General features: G+C 39.9%; 1 protein-coding gene across 1 annotated transcript in view; it reads right to left on the bottom strand.

Annotated features, from left to right (window-relative positions):
* SYNE1 (spectrin repeat containing, nuclear envelope 1) overlaps positions 1-17,839 on the bottom strand; it is a 570,706-nt gene that overhangs the window by 254,237 nt on the left and 298,630 nt on the right. The window contains exons 64-72 of the mRNA XM_011996807.1: positions 15,703-15,856; positions 12,865-13,008; positions 11,914-12,078; positions 8,248-8,499; positions 7,107-7,262; positions 6,781-6,951; positions 5,558-5,884; positions 4,146-4,298; positions 595-771 (exon numbers count right to left, since the gene is read on the bottom strand). Coding sequence (XP_011852197.1) covers positions 595-771; positions 4,146-4,298; positions 5,558-5,884; positions 6,781-6,951; positions 7,107-7,262; positions 8,248-8,499; positions 11,914-12,078; positions 12,865-13,008; positions 15,703-15,856 — 1,699 coding nt within the window. The remainder of the gene's footprint in view (positions 1-594; positions 772-4,145; positions 4,299-5,557; positions 5,885-6,780; positions 6,952-7,106; positions 7,263-8,247; positions 8,500-11,913; positions 12,079-12,864; positions 13,009-15,702; positions 15,857-17,839) is intronic.

The raw sequence follows: 17,839 nt of genomic DNA, 5'->3' as shown, positions 1-17,839 counted from the left end.
TTTTTTTTTTTTTTTTAGATGGAGTCTCTCTCTGTCTCCCAGGCTGGAGTGCAGTGGCGCAATCTCAGCTCACTGCAATCTCCGCCTCCTGGGTTTTCCTGGGTTCAAGAGATTCTCCTGCCTCAGCTTCCCAAGTATCTGGGATTACAGGTGCTTGCCACCATACCCGGGTAATTTTTGTATTTTTAGTGGAGACGGAGTTTCACCATGTTGGCCAGGCTGGTCTCGAATTCCTGACCTCAAGTGATCCACCTGCTTTGGCCTCCCAAGGTGCTAGGATTACAGGCTTGAGCCACCATGCCCAGCCCAAATCAACTTTTAACAAACTTTTTCATAACCAATTCATGGAATAAACAAATTGGATAAAACAATATCTGAAATTCACTGCTTAGTCACATCAATCAAATACGAAATGTGTTAGTTTTGTGTTCACACAGCCACTGTGAAATTTATCCTCATATTTCCTGTCTGGCAACACACCAAAACTAACTAATCCAAAGAGTTGAGCATTGATTCTATTTGTAAAAAGTCTCTAGACTGCACAGCCTGTCTCCATAATTCCTCGTCATCATGGAACGTTCTGGGGACACTCACCCTCTGAGCTGTGCTGCAGATCGCTGAGTAGCTGTCCTTTGTGCCCTGCAGATGAGCATGGACGTTTTGTTTAAGTTTCGCTTGCAGGTGGTCTGCACATTGGCCAATCAAAGCATCACCTTTCATTTGAAGATTGTTCAAACGGTCTTCAAAACCAGCAATTTCTTCCATCATTGCCTGCAAAAATGAAACCAATACAGAGTTCTCAGAATTCTACTTTTACTTTTAAATAACTTATCCATCAAACAAAGTTTAAGATAGATAATTTCACTGTTTAATACTGTTTTTGAAAGAATCTTGCAATTTATCTTAGTTATACATTAAATGAAAACAAAAGCACATATTTTCAGGGATACTCCAAAGGGAAGAGTCAATGAGCTTGAGAGATTAGTTACAGAAGGACTTATGAAGTAACCTTTAAGACTAGACTGTGTTCATGGCTGGTCTCAGAGAGATATCTGCTCCATGGTATTACTACCAGACAAAAAGATATTCCTATATTTTTCAGGTCGATAAGTTATAATTCTGGCGTAATTTTTGTCTAAAACAGTCTGATTACTATTTCATCAAATTTATATAATATCTCATTTCTATAAGGTTGGTGCAAATGTAGTTGTGATTTTTGTCATTACTTTTCTTTTTTTTTTTTTTTCTAGACAGAGTGTCACTCTGCTGCCCAGGCTGGAGTGCAGTGGCACAATTTTGGCTTACCGCCACTCTGCCTCCCAGGTTCAAGTGATTCTTCTGCCTCAGCCTCCCAAGTAGGTGGGATTATAGGTGTCCACCACCACACCTGGCTAATTTTTTTTTTTTTTTTTGTATTTTTAATAGAGATCGGGTTTTACTATGTTGACCAGGCTGGTCTTGAACTCCTGACCTCAAGTGATCTGCTGGCCTTGGCCTCCCAAAGTGCTTGGATTACAGGTGTGAGCCACCGCACCCAGGCTGTTATTACTTTTAATGACAAAACAATTACTTCTGCACAAATGTAATAATCTAATTCTAGTTTCTGTAATAATCTAATATCTATTTTTTAATTCATGTGATATCTAACTTACATCTACTACTGTTTATAATAATGAAAACAGCATTTAAACTTATCATTTATTAAGCACTTGCTATAGTCCAGGAATTACATATAAGCCCGACGAATGTGTACCGTCATTATTTTATAGATGAGGAAACTGAAGCACAGTGAGGTTGTATAACACAGTCAAGGTATGGCACAGACCCCAGGCTTTGGACATAGCTCAGCCTGATTTCACCTCACACCACCATACCCACTGGCATTCTTTAGTGAGCATTCTTATAGATGACTCAGGGAAGAAAAGCTTATTTTTTTTAATCACGTTCTGGCCAGGTGTGGTGGCTCACACCTGTAATCCCAGTACTTTGGGAGGCCTAGGCTGGTGGATCACCTGAGGTCAGGAGTTAGAGACCAGCCTGGCCAACATGGTGTAACCCTGTCTCTACTAAAAATACAAAAATTAGTCGGGCATGGTGGAGGGCACCTGTAATCTCAGCTACTCGGGAGACTGAGGCAGGAGAATCACTTGAACCTAGGAAGCAGAGGTTGCAGTGAGCTAAGATTGCACCACCACACTCCAGCCTGAGCAACAAGAGTAAAACTCCATCTCAAAAAAATAAATAAATAAAATCAAGTTCTAGTGTTTTTTCTTTTTCTTTTCTTTTTTTTTTTTTTTAACTGTTATATGATGCTAAGGACAAGTGACACAATCCAATATACGGTTGCCTGGGTAACCCATCATTATATCTATAGGAAACCTGAGTGGCCCCTTCAGCAGTCCAGGGTCTACTACTTTTTCAAACAGTGCTGGGCTAGCAGTTATTATATATGCTCAGTTGAAAGGAACCACTTTGTCTCTGAGTTGGAACAGAACCACTCCACCACGAGGTCATTCATGGGGTAGACTACCTTCTGGATTGTCATCTCCTCAGTGCCTACCAGAAGGTATAGTGTAGCTGCTTTTTAATTCATATTTGTTAAATAAAATCCTTTCTTATAGATGGAAATGTTGGCGCCCAGAGAGGCTAACTGGCTTTCCTAAGACACACTATCAGACACCGACCACATCATGAATAAACTTGCTTTCCATTACGATCACAAATAAGTTGCTCCATAAAATTGTGACCACAACATCTATCATCTGGTAAACATAATTACTAAAAATACGTATTATTAAGTTCTTATCTTGACAGATTTAAATAGCGCTTTTAGCCTATCACCTGTATCAAAGATAAGAACTCCTCACATTAGTTTTGTACTTTGTGATTTACAAAATGTCTTCACAAATATTATCTCCTGTGATTAGCACAACAATTATGAGATGGGCTGGTATTGTTATCATCCTAAAGGAGAAAAAGACAGACTCAGATAGGCGAAGTTGTCTCTCCAGGGGAGAATCCTGGAGAGGGGAAGAGTCCAGACTAGAATCCAGATTTTCTGATGCCTTTGGCTGCATTTTCCAAAATAGATCCCATAAAGACTAAATTCTGAGATAAAAATTATTAGCTGGGGAAAATGCAACAATATGTTCAGAAGTTCAATGAGAGGATTCAACTCTTCTTGATTCACTTGAATATCAAGTTCAACTGTTGTCAATTGTCAGAAGTGCTTGAGACTTAGACCTTGATATCGTTTGGCTGTCTCCCCACCCTAATCTCATCTTGAATTCCCACGTGTTGTGGAAGGGACCTGGTAGGAGATAACTGAATCATGGGGACAGCTCTTTTTCATGCTGTTCTCATGATAGCAAATAAGTCTCATGAGATCTGATGGTTTTAAAGATGGGAGTTTCCCTGCAAACACTCTCTTGTCTGCCGCCATGTGAGATGTGCCTTTACCTTCCACCATGATTGTGAGGCCTCCCCAGACACATGGAACTGTAAGTCCAATAAACCTCTTTCTTTTGTAAATTGCCCAGTCTCAGGTATGTCTTTGTCAGCCATGTGAAAACGGACTAATACAGACCTGATTCAGTACAATCATTGTAAACCAGAGATGCACCTGTGTGTGCATCCCCACACATGGACACACATGCACAGACACACGCATACACACACTGGTGAAGCTGTCCCAAAGGCAGCCCTTTAAAGGTCAGGGGTACCTTGTGGTGGGCCAGTTGCTGGGTGATTGTCTCCAGGCTGCTCGTCTCCAGGAGGTCAGGGGCCACCAGTCTGCCGGACATCTGCAGCAGCCACTTTTCAACCTCTTGGAGCTCACTGTTGTAGTCTTCATGGTCTTTGACTTTCGCCTCCAGACTGAAGACATGCTCCTGCAAAACCAGGTGCCCATCAGAGGTGACTTTCAAGTGAAAAATCTACTCAAAACTGTTTTGTATTACAAAAAACCCAAGAGAAAACTACCAGGAATGGAAAAAAAAATAGTCATTATGCCAATTAAATATTTATCTGAATTAAAAAAAAAATACTAACCCATACCAGACCTTAAAATTATGACAGAGAGAAAGGAGTCAGGACCCACATTTTGGAAAATAAACCCTTTTATGGAGTCTTTCATCTCTCCTTACCTTTCCTATGCTGCACAGGTCCTGGTAATCACTTTGAAGTTGATCTATTTTGTCCTTTAAAGTGACATCCTGCACTAGTTCCAGAAGAGCTTCACCCTTCTCTCTCACTGACTTTACTGATGGTTCATGGGACAGCACCGTTTGTTGAAGTGACTTGAATTACAAAGAAAAAAAAAATGAGCTTGCTCATCTCTGTGGACAAGATGAATACATACATATGCCCGTGGCACGCCAAGAGATGATCCACCTCAAAGAAAGATTGGTACATATTTATGAATCAATAAGTGCAAAACATTAAAGAGAGAGTGATTTATTATGGCTAACACAGTTTCTAAATACAAAAGCAAAGTCACACATCAAATGGACCGTCCTATGTGGAGAAAAAAGGATGGGAAATAGTTCTATTTGGCTAAATTTAATATAGCTCATATTTCTGGCTTCTACCTTATTCCTTTCATCAGAGAAAAAAATTCTCAACATAAAAAGGCCACTATCTTTTGATTTTGAGGTCATGAAGTTAGTTCCAATTTGAGCTACTCAGGGAGTTAGCAAGAACAATTCTAGTTGTGACCTTGCTGAAATAGGCTGAAAGCACTACTTAAATCTATCAAGAAATCAGTGGCCGGAAGGAAGAGGCTGTGATTCTTATGTGGCCTCTTCAAAGACAAGTTGTCAGGCTTGGCAGAGAAGCCAAGGATAGAAATAGACATCGGCTGGAAGAGGCCATCACAAAAGCTTCCAACAGGGAAAGCTTTGGGGTAAGCCAGCACACTGTAATTCTTAAAAGGTATCACTCAATCATGCAGATCAAATTTATAACACAAATTATTCCACATGTAAGCTTGCATAATTGCTTCAAATATTGGAGCGGGTGAAGTACCTTTGTCTATGTCATGTATAGGTATATCCACATCACTATTTATTCTTTCAAAAATCAATTTCTAAGGTACTCAGCTAGAGTTTGTTAATTAGAACTTATTTTCTTATAAATATGATATGTCATTTTCAATTTACCATAGGTCAGCTTCTAGCCTTGGGTACCAGAAGATGAAGGGAAGCCTCAATATGGAAAAGATATGGGATCCTCGTGCCAGCAATATTTTACCTGGGGGATCCAAATACCTGGCTCACACATCAGAAAAGATCTTCATTGATAGACAGATACATACAATCAATAAATGTATTGACACAATCTTTCAGTATCAGATCTCTGAATGGAAAAATAACTCTGAAGTAGTGGATTTAACCCAGTAAATCTCCACAGGTCATGGCATCGCTGGACAGCTGCAGAACGGACATGTGCGGGATGCATTCCAGCAGCTGTTACGGGCAACACACAGCAAGAATTACCTCCCTCCCATTTAGTCTCTGTGTGAACTCCGCATGCATCTGTCAGTGAGTAAACACATTACCTTGTATTTAGATAACTGAGCTTTTTTCTCATATAATTCCATTTTGGGTTCTTCAGGAACACGTAGGATTTCCTGGTATTCTGCTATCCACTGTGTCAGGGCTTTGCATTTATCTGAGAATTCCTTTGCTAAATGAAGACCTTTTTCCAGTGTCATGTGTTCTTTCCGGACAGTGCTGGTCAGTTCCTTCAACTGCTCCACGTGATCATGAATCTCCTTTCTTAACCTCTCTGCCTCGCCTTCCTCCAAGTATTTAACAGCCCTCTCTCCTTTCTCCCGGGCTGATTTCAGCAAACTGTGACCTTTCTCCATGTCTTTGAGCAAAACCTGAAAAAGAGAGTGAGTAGGAAGCAAATGTAACCTTATTTCTTTTCTTTTTCTTTTTTTTTTTTTTGAGATGGAGTTTCACTTTGTCACCGAGGCTGGAGTGCAGTGGCATGATCTTGGCTCATTGCAACCTCCGCCTCCTGGGTTCCAGAGATTCTCCTGCCTCAGCCTCCGAAGTAGCTGGGACTACAGGTCTGTGCCACCATGCCCGGCTAATTTTTGTATTTGTTAGTAGAGACAGGGTTTCACCATGTTGGTCTTGAACTCCTGACCTCAAGCAATCCACCCACCTCAGCCTCCCAAAGTGCTGGAATTACAGGTGTGAGCCACTGAGCCTGGCCATTTCTTTTCCTTTTAAAGAAAGGTTTCTCAAGGCCTGTTCTTCAGTCTACCTATTTCCCTTTAAACTAAGTTGTTGATGTTCATAACCAGATTTGACCTGCCAGGAATCAGGAACCCTGGCTTCTTTACTTCGATATAGGTTCTAAAAGTCTTGATTGATATATCATTTCCAATTCAGAGAATCAAAAAAGAACTTGATGTTTCTCTCATCCCTAGCAATCTTTTCCAAAAGACCTGAGTTTAAACTCTGGACAGGCACTGGGCCATTAATTTGAGAGGTCGTTTTCTCTTAATATTGAGTGTCACACTGGAATTCAGTTAAGACTTTCATGGGTGTCCATGTGTAAGTCATTCTGATAACAACACATCATAAATAAGTGAAAGCCGGCTTCTGGCCTTAAAGAGCCAACTTAGTATTTCAAGTAAAACGATGAGCTCAGGATCACCAGTCATAATGGTTGGGATGATCACTTGTGCTTCCAGTATCTATACAGGAGAATGGGCAGCTCGGTGAACAGAAAGGTTGGACACAAATCTGAAGTATGTGTGCCTACCTCCAACGTCTTCAATTTCTTCCCCATCATTGTTGTATCTACTTTGTCAATCTTGGTAGCCACATTCTTGAAGTTTTTATGCGTAGAGCCATACCAATCCGAATAGGAACTGAGGGATGATTCTGATTCCTCCAAACTCTGAATCTCTTCTTCCAGGAATTTTATTTGTTCCTATGAAAGAACAGAGAAAACTGAATGGTGAAGTAAAGGCCTGTGCCAGGGCCTTTGTTGGTGAATATGTATCTTCACTGGATGTTCGTGAAAGGAAGGCTATTTTGGCCGGTGAAGTTTGCTGGCCTACGCTGAGCACCTGGTGACCCACTCACCAGCACTTGGAGAAGCAGGGCCTGGTATCTGGAAGTCAGCTGGGTGGCCTGGCAACCCATTCTGCTGTTCACATGGCTTTCGTCCAGTATCTCTTGAGCTCTAGCTCCCACTTCCTCAACTTCATCTCTGTATGCAATCACTTCTTCGTGCCACTTCTGAAATGACAAAGTATCAAAGAGAAACATTCAATCTTAGCCATTTGAATAAGACCGATATATATCTTCTTAATGGGAAATGGTTTCAGTGTATGTTTAGAAGACGTTTATTTTGAGACATAATTGTGAAAATGCCAAATGTTATCTTCATAAATATATTAAAACAACGTGATACAAACTGTACACTTGAGTTGGATAGTTTTCTGTATCTATTACACTTCCATTCAAAAATTAAAAATGAAAACAGGCCAGGTGCAGTGGCTCATGCCTGTAGTCCCAGCTACTTGGGAGGCTGAGGCAGGAGAATTGCTTGAACCCAGAAGATGGAGGTTACAGTGAGCTGAGATTACTTCACTGCACTCCAGCCTGGGTGACAGAATGAGACTCTGTCTCCAAAAAAAAATAATAAATAAATAAATAAATAAACCTGAAAACAAAGTGGCATAATTTTTTAGACCTCCTATTGTACTTAGATCCATTTTAAAATGGGTGGATAATGAAAATAAATTCCTAAGACCCAAGCACTATTTTAGATGTGTGCACTAAAATTGCATAAAAATTAGAATAAAACTAATTCTCCAGTATTATTTCAATGAACTATATTGGAGTTATTTCATATCAGAACCATAAACTTAAATTAGTGTAACACAAACATTCATGTATCTTCACAAAACAAGGTAATAGGGTATGGAAGGAAAATATAAAATAATCACATTAAACTACATTGTATCAAAGGCTAATTTATGAAATAATTGCTGTAAGAGGAATGCGCCATTGTAATTTATTTTAACTTTCTAGGTAATCGAAAAGCTTTTGCAAAGCCTAAGCTTTGGACAAAAGATACTATATATTTTTATGGAACAAACTATGCAAGGTAACTGTAGCTTTGAGAAAGATCAGGAATCTACATGAGTTATACCTTCATCTGATGTAACTGTATCTCTTTGGTTGCTCGGTTTGACTGACGTATGGTCCTGGGACTAACTTTCTCCTCTGCTGTTTTGAGCCATTCATCTACTTGCTGAAACTTCTGCTCCATTAGCCTCAGTTTGTTCACTACATTATTGAACTGAGTCCGGGTCTCGGACAGCTTGTGCTGGTAAACCTGCCAGTCTTGCCGGAGAGACTCTAAAGCCCGGTCCTCTGCCTGTGGGATACCTGATGGGATCACATCCTCTCTGGTGTGCAGCACTGAGTTCAACAGGGCCTGCCCCTCTGCACAGTGTACCTGTAGCTCCTGCAGAGAAAAAGGTATGGCTGTTACTCTGAATCATATTTCACACTTGCATGGGTTAGCATGTCTCGCCCAAGCCAACTGTGATTGCTTGAACTTCTCATTAGAAAAAAATGATTTTATTATGCCCTATACAAAAATACGTCCCTAACAATATTTTCTTGCAAGTCAGAAAGATTCCTAAAATTTTTCCAATTAAAATAATCAACACACACACACACATACACACACCCCAATATTTTTCTCAATCAACAGTTTTTGAAATTTGACTTTTTAGCTTATAGGCAAAAACACTTGTGAGTAAAGAGTTATTGTTTAAAAGAATGACCTAGGCTTATTATGGCTCATAATCTGCTTAAAGTGCCTTAAGCTTCTTGCTTTGACATTGAATAGCTCAGTGCTACATTTGTGACTGAGAAAGAAACAATGAACCCTCTTTTTGCTAAGGAGGAATCTTTTGCCAAAGCTGTACTCTAGGCACTGTGGTGGCCAAGAAAAGTTGAACCTGGAGAGTGCAGGGCACACAAACCTGGGAAATTAGTTCATCACACCTGCCCACCAGGTGCTCCCAGGTGCAAACACATTTCCTCCACCAAAGCCTAAGCCCCAAAGATTTACCCTACAAATTCAGTATAAATCAAGTTTTGAAGAGCATATGCTATTTTTTATAGGATAAAAAGAAACTTATATCCTTAAAGATGTTGGTAAAACAACATGGCACACTTATACTTCTGGTGAGAAACATAAATCTATATGGTCACTTGATCTGATCACCTAAAGTAAAATAAATCATGTCAAATCCCATCAACAATGCTAAAAATATCAATATATGTAGTTAAAACATAGTATTTTCCTCAATACCATACCTTAAAAACCACTTAAGATTGCTAAAATATTTTTCTTACAAAAATAACAATCTCATATGGTTTCAACTAATAGAACATTTTTCTTCAAATACGATGTCACTTCAAGCATGGTGTAATGTAAACACATATGCACATGGAAAGAGAAGAACTATAGATATACATGGTAAAATATTAATCAAATTGGCAACAAATACATAAACTTTATTCTAAAATTCTTAGACTTTTTTTCATGATAATTTTTTACAATCATTTTCCTAATTCAAAGTTGGCAAACTTTTTCTATGAAGGGCCTGATAGTAAATAACTTGGACCCTGTGGGCCATAGGTCTCTGTTGCAATGACTTAACTCTGCCATTGTAGTATGAAAAAAACCACAGATGATACATAAATAAATGGGTGTGGCTGCATTCCAATAATATTTTATTTAAAAATACAGACACTGTGGCCCTGGACAGTAGTTGACTGATTTATTAATCTTCTCAGCATCTTTTCCATACTTCATAAATAACCACTTTATCTATTATCCAAGTTAATATTCTATTAGATAAATTCTCATATATCCCAAATTTCAACTCTGTATTCTGAAGGAAAAACATAGCTCAATATTTAAATAAATATATATTTATATATAATATTACTAAAACTATAAAATATATATAACATAAATATGTGTATATAATATATTAAACATATTAATATATTTAAAATATTATATAAAAATATATAAATTATATATGTTCTATGACCCAAACTAGGCCTTCAGGTTATACAGAATAATTTCTGAATATGGTCCACACGACTGGCCAATCCCCACACCATGTACATGCTACAGAACATCAGGATTCTGAAGAAATTCTGCTTTGTGGTTGCGGCATCACAATTCTCCACCACTGCTTCCTGTCACTAGCATCTTCCTTCCTTTTTAACCTTTGTGGTGGCTCACAATAGAAAATGTAAGAATTAATGCACGGTGAAATCAGGGGGAAGTTAGGTTTGCACCACTTAAATACTGGCTTAAGCGAAATATTTTCTCTTGACCAGAGCAACAGCAACATCTGCTGGCGATGGGTAACTATTGGCTTAGTTCCTACACAAAAGCACAGGGCGCTCAGCATTTGCTTGCCAATGACGTTGGTAGTGTAGAACTAAGAAGGGTTATTTAAAGAAAATAGTCGATTTGAGTCAAATAAATTACAACAGCTAAACCTGTGGACTAGGACATCCTACTCTTTGGAGGCAGGATGGATGAGACCCGTAAGTAAGCTGAGGAAATTGTGACCCTTCTAACTTTTATTATTTACTTACTTCATGAGTAGACCGTATATTTAAACAAGATTTTCTTCCATTTAATCCTTACAACTCTGTGGATGAAATTGGGTCAGAGAAGTTCTCACTTGCCTGAAGTCACCTAGTGTTGGGTTCCCCAAGGATTAGAGTCCCAACTTCCTAATCCCAACCCCATTCTCTTGACATTATACAATTTCCCAGACCTAACAGAAAAAGCTAGAAATTTTATATGTGACTGATAATCATGATGGTCCCTGGTTTTTCCACCTTGTCCAAGCTGTAGGTAAAACTTACCCAATCCTGAACCAATTCTAATCCGGGCTGATAGCACATTTGTAAGTTCCAACACATTGCTGGTGGGACATAAAGTGATCTCATTGGCCTTTCTCCATCTTCTGCTGTTTGTTTTGTACATGGTGGCCCCTTCTTGGTGAACTTCCTTGATTCCTAGCTACTCCTTAAGGTAAGATTATGGGCCCTTCTTTGAGGCTACCATAAGATTCCTTACATTAGTCTGTTAATGTCCTCACCACATTCTTTATAATCATCTTGCTATGGGTTTGTGTTCCTCATCAGATTTCAAGTTCCTTGAAGGCAGAAATCGTATCTTAATCACCTTTACCTGAAGTAGCTAGCAAAGTATGTGTACTGTTTTAAGTGCCCAGTAAATACTGAATGAGTAAATAAGTATATAGGTTATGACCACTTTTTCCACCATGTCTGACTTCTCACCATGAATTATGGCCTGCTGGCCTGGGCCCAAACACTTTTTTTTTTTTTTTTTTTGGCTTCTTTAATTCCTTCTTCTAGAATTCTGAGCCCAAACCTGTACCATCAGCAATGTGGCAAGTTTTGCTTAAAACCACATGGCTCAATACATTGCCACTAGTTTGACTTCATGTCACCTTCTAATGCTTTCTGCTGCTGTCCCCCACATCTGGTTTGATCCCTTAGGGAGAAACAGGCAGGTAGGCCAGACAACCCCATCAATTGGATCTCCAGCCATTCTTGTCAGGGCCACCCTAGCAGCTCTATGAGTTCCCCAAGTGCTAGTCCTGCCCTATCTAAATTGCTACAAAAGGATGTCAACTAGCACATACTACTGAGGTCTCAGAATGTTCTTGATCAGACCTTATGGGGATTGCACTTAATGTGTATCAGGTAGCCACTAGGCTCAAGGTTTCTATTAACTTCCTATTGCTTAAAATAATAATTCCATATTCAGACTGAAGATTCCTTTGTTTTAGGATAAAGGAGGCTTTACCTGAAGATCACGCAATGTTGTCTCATGAGTGTGAGCATCACCTTCAAGAACTGAATACTGGTCGAGCTTTTCTTGTTCTTGCCCCAACCAAACTTCAAATGCCTTTAGGTCTCTCTGATACTCTTGGTGCAGGCGGACAAGTTTTTCAGACTTGGTTACGGCTTCCTATAATTAGCATTTACAATAATGAAGATAGGAACACATTACTTTATAAAGCATCAATGTGCTGTAATTTGCTTTTGTAATTTTAGAAAAGTACAGTTATTGAGACATTGGAATATGAGTTATTTCCTAGAATCATGAATCTTCAAGATTTATGTAAAAATATAAAAATCTAATATTTCAGGAATAAATGTGTTATTAATTATTTTGTTGAATTAACTACATGATCTCTGAACACCTTATACAATGTAACAGACAGATTAAAAAATGAATTCACTTTACTAATTTCATAAAAATTCACTTTTGCTAATGAAGAAAATTGAAATTTTTATATTGTGCCTTAAATGAGGATTTGGACTTACTGTGGATTTAATTTTCCACAGTAGAATGTGCTCTGAGAAAGCATATTTATTTTCTTTGTGAGGACTAAATGAAGAATGAAAAATACTATCAGTGATTATTTTCCATCTTAGAAAACTCTCACGATCAGACATACTAAGGCATTTATGAGTCTTCATTATGAAGCTGTCCAGAATTTTTTAACAATTGGTACATTTCTAGGAATTTTTAGTTGAAAATTATCTTGCTTTCACAGCTTTCATAATACTAACAATATTTGAAGGTTTTTGTTTGGTTTTGCCAGTAACACCTTTAAAATGTTAAAAATTCATTTTGCTTTTATTCTGTTTTCCCAAGCCCGTCATTCTTGAAAATAAATGAGTCTTTAAAGGAGCACAGCTCCAAACACTCCCCTTGTCGTGAATCTACAAGGAAAGTGCTTTGCCGTACCTTGGCCCTCTCTTGGATGGCTCTGTATCGTTCCTGTAGATCCTGGAGTTCTAGCTGGGTGACGTAGTGTTCTGTCATGCCAGCCCCTTTGACTTCGATGGTCTCCAGCAAGCTGCTGTAACTCAGCACTTCTTCATTTAATAACTAGAGAGCATGTAAGAAAAATAAAGTGGTTACCCATGCACCATCACATCAGTGACATGCTAAAACCAAGATATTTTAACTGTACAGTTGACAAGTGACTTCCGGTTACCCATTCGTCCATTCCCCCATCTATTTATCTATTTGACACAGATATGTGTGTGAATGCATGGAGTGTGTGTGTGTGTATGTGTGTATTTTATGTCTGGTCCAGAACTTTCTCTAAGATATGAATTCCCAATTAATGACTTTATGTTTCTACTTTAACATTTCAAACTGATTATGACCAGAAATGGACCCCTGATGTTCACCCCATCCCTATTCTACCCCAGCCTCCCATGAAACCCCCTTCTCTTTCCATCTCTTTTCAAACAGCAAATGCCATGACCTCCCACCCAGCCAGTCAACCCAGAACATGGGAATTGTTTCAGCATCTTCTCTAGCTCTCTGTCCTCTTAAACCATTAGGAAATCCAGTTAGCTCTACCTCCTTTTATACTGTGACATCTGTCCCCACATCTCCTGCAAACTCCCCAGCGCAGGCTGCCCTCCTCTTTCACTTGGACTTTGCAGTAGTCTCCCAGGCGGATTCCTGGCCACCAATTCTCTCCCTGTCCCTTATTTCATGCTCCACACAGCAGTCTAAGTGATATAATGTCTTGCAATTAAAAGTTGAATCATGTCACTTCTCAGCTTAAAACCTAGATTATCTTCCCAATGCTGCCGGGATCAAGAGGAAAATCCTCAGAGCAGCTGACATGGGGATGGAGGATCAGGCCCTGTCTCTCCATCAAACTCCCCTCGCAGCCCCTCCCTGCCTGCTCTCACCCCAACAACACCTGCCTTTCTCCTCGCAGCTCCTCATTGCAACAGGATCTTTCCCTCCACCGGGCCTGAGGACCCGCTGTTTATTCTATCTAGAATGCTGGTTCCTCAACTCCTCCCCAGGCTCATTTCTCTGCCTTAAATTCTTTAGTGCATCGATTAAATGTCTGCTGTTTCAGAGAGGCCTTTCCTGTCCCTCTCCCCTGGCCTCAAACAACTGTATGAACCTTTTCAAAATTACTTTCTCTCACACCACACCACTTTTTTTCTTCATAGTACTCAGCAGTTATAATTATTTATTTGTACATTTATCACTGAGTGAATGCATCCCCACTAATGTACGCTTGACTGTTTTTACTGCTAGAATCAGGCACAATGCCTGCATGTAGCAATTTCTCAATGAATGTTGATTGACTAGACGAAGAATCCAATTAATTAAGCAATTAATTATTATAACAGATAATACATGCAGGTATTTATGAAGCAGATAATTATAATTATATTAATTTATGGATGCGCAAATGAGCCCCAGAAACATTAAGTACCTTAGCATAGGTCACATAAGATCATTTAGTCATTTAAATAACTTTTACTCAGCATGTGCTCTGCGTCAGACAGAGAGCCAAGTGTTGAAGATATGAAGAAAATTAAGCATCTCTATCCACTGAAGGAGAGGGACATGCAAATATGTATCCTATGAAATTGATAAAGAGCTTTGAACCAAGGGCTATGAGAGAACAGAACAATGAATCAAGCCTGAGCGGTGGTGGTGTAGCATAGCTAAAATGACTTCAAAATTCATTCAGAAAGATAAGTAGGAGGTTGCCAGGGGCAGAGACAGAGCAAGGACCTTCTGTAAAAAGGGAAGAGATTATGCAAAGGCATAGAACTGTGAAGACTGTGGCATGTTCAGGAGACAGTGTGAGCTTCAGCAAGGCTGGAGAGCACAAGGGAGGAGGCTGGGAGCATGAAGGAAAGGAGCATGGCAGAGGAGCTCATTTCCATTCTTACAAACCAGGCAAGGGAGATTGAGCTTAAACTGTAGACAATGGGAAGCCAACACGGGACCTCAGGCTGGAAGTGAGACATTCATCTTTATAGGAGATAACAATAGATACAGGCAAGAAACAAGGTGAAAAATCAGGAGTCTGTTCCAGTTCAGGTGAAGAGGATGGATCAGTAGAACCTAGTGCCTCATGCAATGAGAAAGAAGGCACTGGGAGTAGTGAGGTTTCCAATGTAATATATTCAGGGTGAGGTGACACAAATGAGCAGAAATAGAGAATGTGAGAGGTTAAAGGATTTCTGTGTAGAAGATCATAAGTGCTGTTTAGGACAATGGTAAGGGGGTGAAGGAACAGGCTGTCCAATGATCATGCCCTGGAGTGAGGCTGCAGCTGTAAACCAAAGGACTGTAAAACTTCATGTTTGAATACTGCTGTCAATAAGTTTTAAGAACATGCCATTATTTACTTATTTTAAAAATCTTTCCATGTAGTACTGTACTAATATAAGCATTATGACAAATGCACAAAAAATAACACAAAAGGATGTGATTAAAAAAAGAAAGACTTCCTAACGATGAGCAGGCTGAAGGCATTAATAGATATTTCACGGTGCTACATTTTCAATGGTTTGTATTATAAAACATGGGTCTACATGGTTTTCCTGGAAGGGAAAATTTTTACTCACTAATAAAATAACCACAAATGAAATTCCAGTTTAAGAAGGCTTTAGAAATTATACTATAAGCCCCAAACATAATTTGGTTATGTGCACAGTCCCAGCATACACGTAATCCCATTTTTGTCTGACTGTGGCATTCGAAAGAAGCCTGTAAGAAAACAAATGGAATCTGGAATCCAGCTCTCACCTTGGCTTTTCCGAGCATACTTATTTTATCCCGCAGCTCCGCATGCTGCCTTTCTGATTCATTTAGGTTGGCTTCCATACTGTCCATCCAACTGGAGAACTGTCGAACATCATCCTGATAACTTGTCCACTTTGAGAGAGCTCCTTCGAGTTGACTGCGAGGGATTTGAAAGGACAATAAATCCACATTGACAATCCTTAGGACTCTAAAATCTGTCATTGCATTTGCTCCATCCACTCCAGTCAGCAAGGGGTCAAGAGAAGCTGACTTGGGAATGAGCGGGCTACCCAGGGCTTAACGACACTGAGTCCAGGTGTGAAGGGCAGCCTCAGGAAGCAAGGGACATTTAACCCCAGGCCAATATGCAGAAACATGGAACTGGCTATCAACTCAAGAGTCAGCAGCTAGGGGGACAGCAGACACTGAGAGAGATTCAAAGGCAAAACTGGGAGAGATCCCCTGAGTGGGTCTTTTCTGGAGCCAAAGCCCTGAGCAGGGAGAGAAGCAACACTTAACTCTATCAAACTGAGCAGGACATTCAGAGCAGAAGAGAAGAATAAGTACAGTAACCACCTTGCGTGAGATTAAAAATCAGAAAATCACAATGAAATAAAAGGACAATATTTCCTGACTTGGTCTAAATATTAAAACTTAATTATTTCTCTTATAGATAAGTTAAGCACTTCTCTTGTCTAAACACACACATGCTTTTTTTTTTTTTGAGACAGAGTCTCGCTCTGTCACTCAGGCTGGAGTGCAGTGGCATTATCTCGGCTTACTGCAAGCTCCGCCTACTGGCTTCATGCCATTCTCCTGCCTCTGCCTCCCGAGTAGCTGGGACTACAGGCGCCCATCACCACGCCTGGCTCATTTTTTTGTACTTTTAGTAGAGATGGGGTTTCACTGTGTTAGCCAGGATGGTCTCGACCTCCTGACCTTGTGATTCACCCACCTCAGCCTCTCAAAGTGCTGGGATTACAGGCGTGAGCCACTGCGCCCGGCCTACACATGCTATATTTTAAATTCCATTAATCATTTCTGCCTAGTTGTACTACCAGGTTTTGGGTCCTTTTGCAGCAGAAACTATAAGTGCTCCGTCCATCCACACCCCCAGATCACACCACTGCAGCACAGGGCCAACTGGACTTCTAATCACTCCTAGATCTCTTAGCTTGAAGTCATTCTCTAGTCTCTAATGTACTCTCAGTTTGAGGGCAACGTAGGCAAGAAGGGCAGGGGAGCCTCACCCTTAGGGGCAGCCCTCAACTGCTCTTCTAATTCATAGGAGTTTGTTTCCAAATACCCCAGATCCCCTGCCCTTGGATAGGATAACCGAGGCTCACACTGTATATCAGCTCCCAGCATTGCCTGACTAGATTAAGTTGCAGTTGCTCACAATGGTGGGCAAATTGCTTGATAACATACGTGATATGGTTAGGCTCTGTGTCTCCACCCAAATATCATCTTGAATTATAGTTCCCATAATCCCCACATGTCATGGGAGGGACCCGGCGGGAAGTAACTGAATCATGGGGGCGGTTCCCCCCATGCTGTTCTTGTGATAGTGAGTGAGTTCTCATCAGATTGGATGATTTTATAAGGGGCTTTTCCCCCTTTGCTCAGCACTCGTCTCTCTTACTGCCATGTGAAGAAGGACGTGTTTGCTTCCCCTTCCGCCATGATTGTAAGTTTCCTGAGGCCTCCCCAGCCATGCGGAACTGTGAGTCAATTAAACCTCTTTCCTTTATAAATTACCCAATCTCAGGAATGTCTTCATAGCAGTGAGAGAACAGGCTAATACAACACCCTTTATTTACTGCCCTCCCCCTGCCTGCTATTTCTTTCCTACTCCTCTATTTGTATTTCTTGGGTTTACCTCCCATGTCCACTACTTGGTTTTAATCCCTATATTTTTACATTATGAATCTTTTTTTTGTATTTTTATGTTAGCAACAACAACAAAGAGAAACATGCATTTTTAGTTATATTAACATGTAAGCACAGTATTCAGGTCAATCTAAATGTGAGATTACATCTGCCAGTTTCTTTTGTTCTAATAAGAGAAAAGAAATAAAAAGAAAGAGGAATTGAAGGAAAAGGGAGGAAGAAGGAAGGAAAGAAGGATGGAAGAAAGGAA

This window comes from Mandrillus leucophaeus, unplaced genomic scaffold, assembly GCF_000951045.1.
Source record: "Mandrillus leucophaeus isolate KB7577 unplaced genomic scaffold, Mleu.le_1.0 Scaffold524, whole genome shotgun sequence".
Classification (NCBI taxonomy): domain Eukaryota; kingdom Metazoa; phylum Chordata; class Mammalia; order Primates; family Cercopithecidae; genus Mandrillus; species Mandrillus leucophaeus.
The sequence above is the reverse complement of the archived record's forward strand: the minus strand, read 5'-3'. Positions and strand labels throughout refer to the sequence as shown.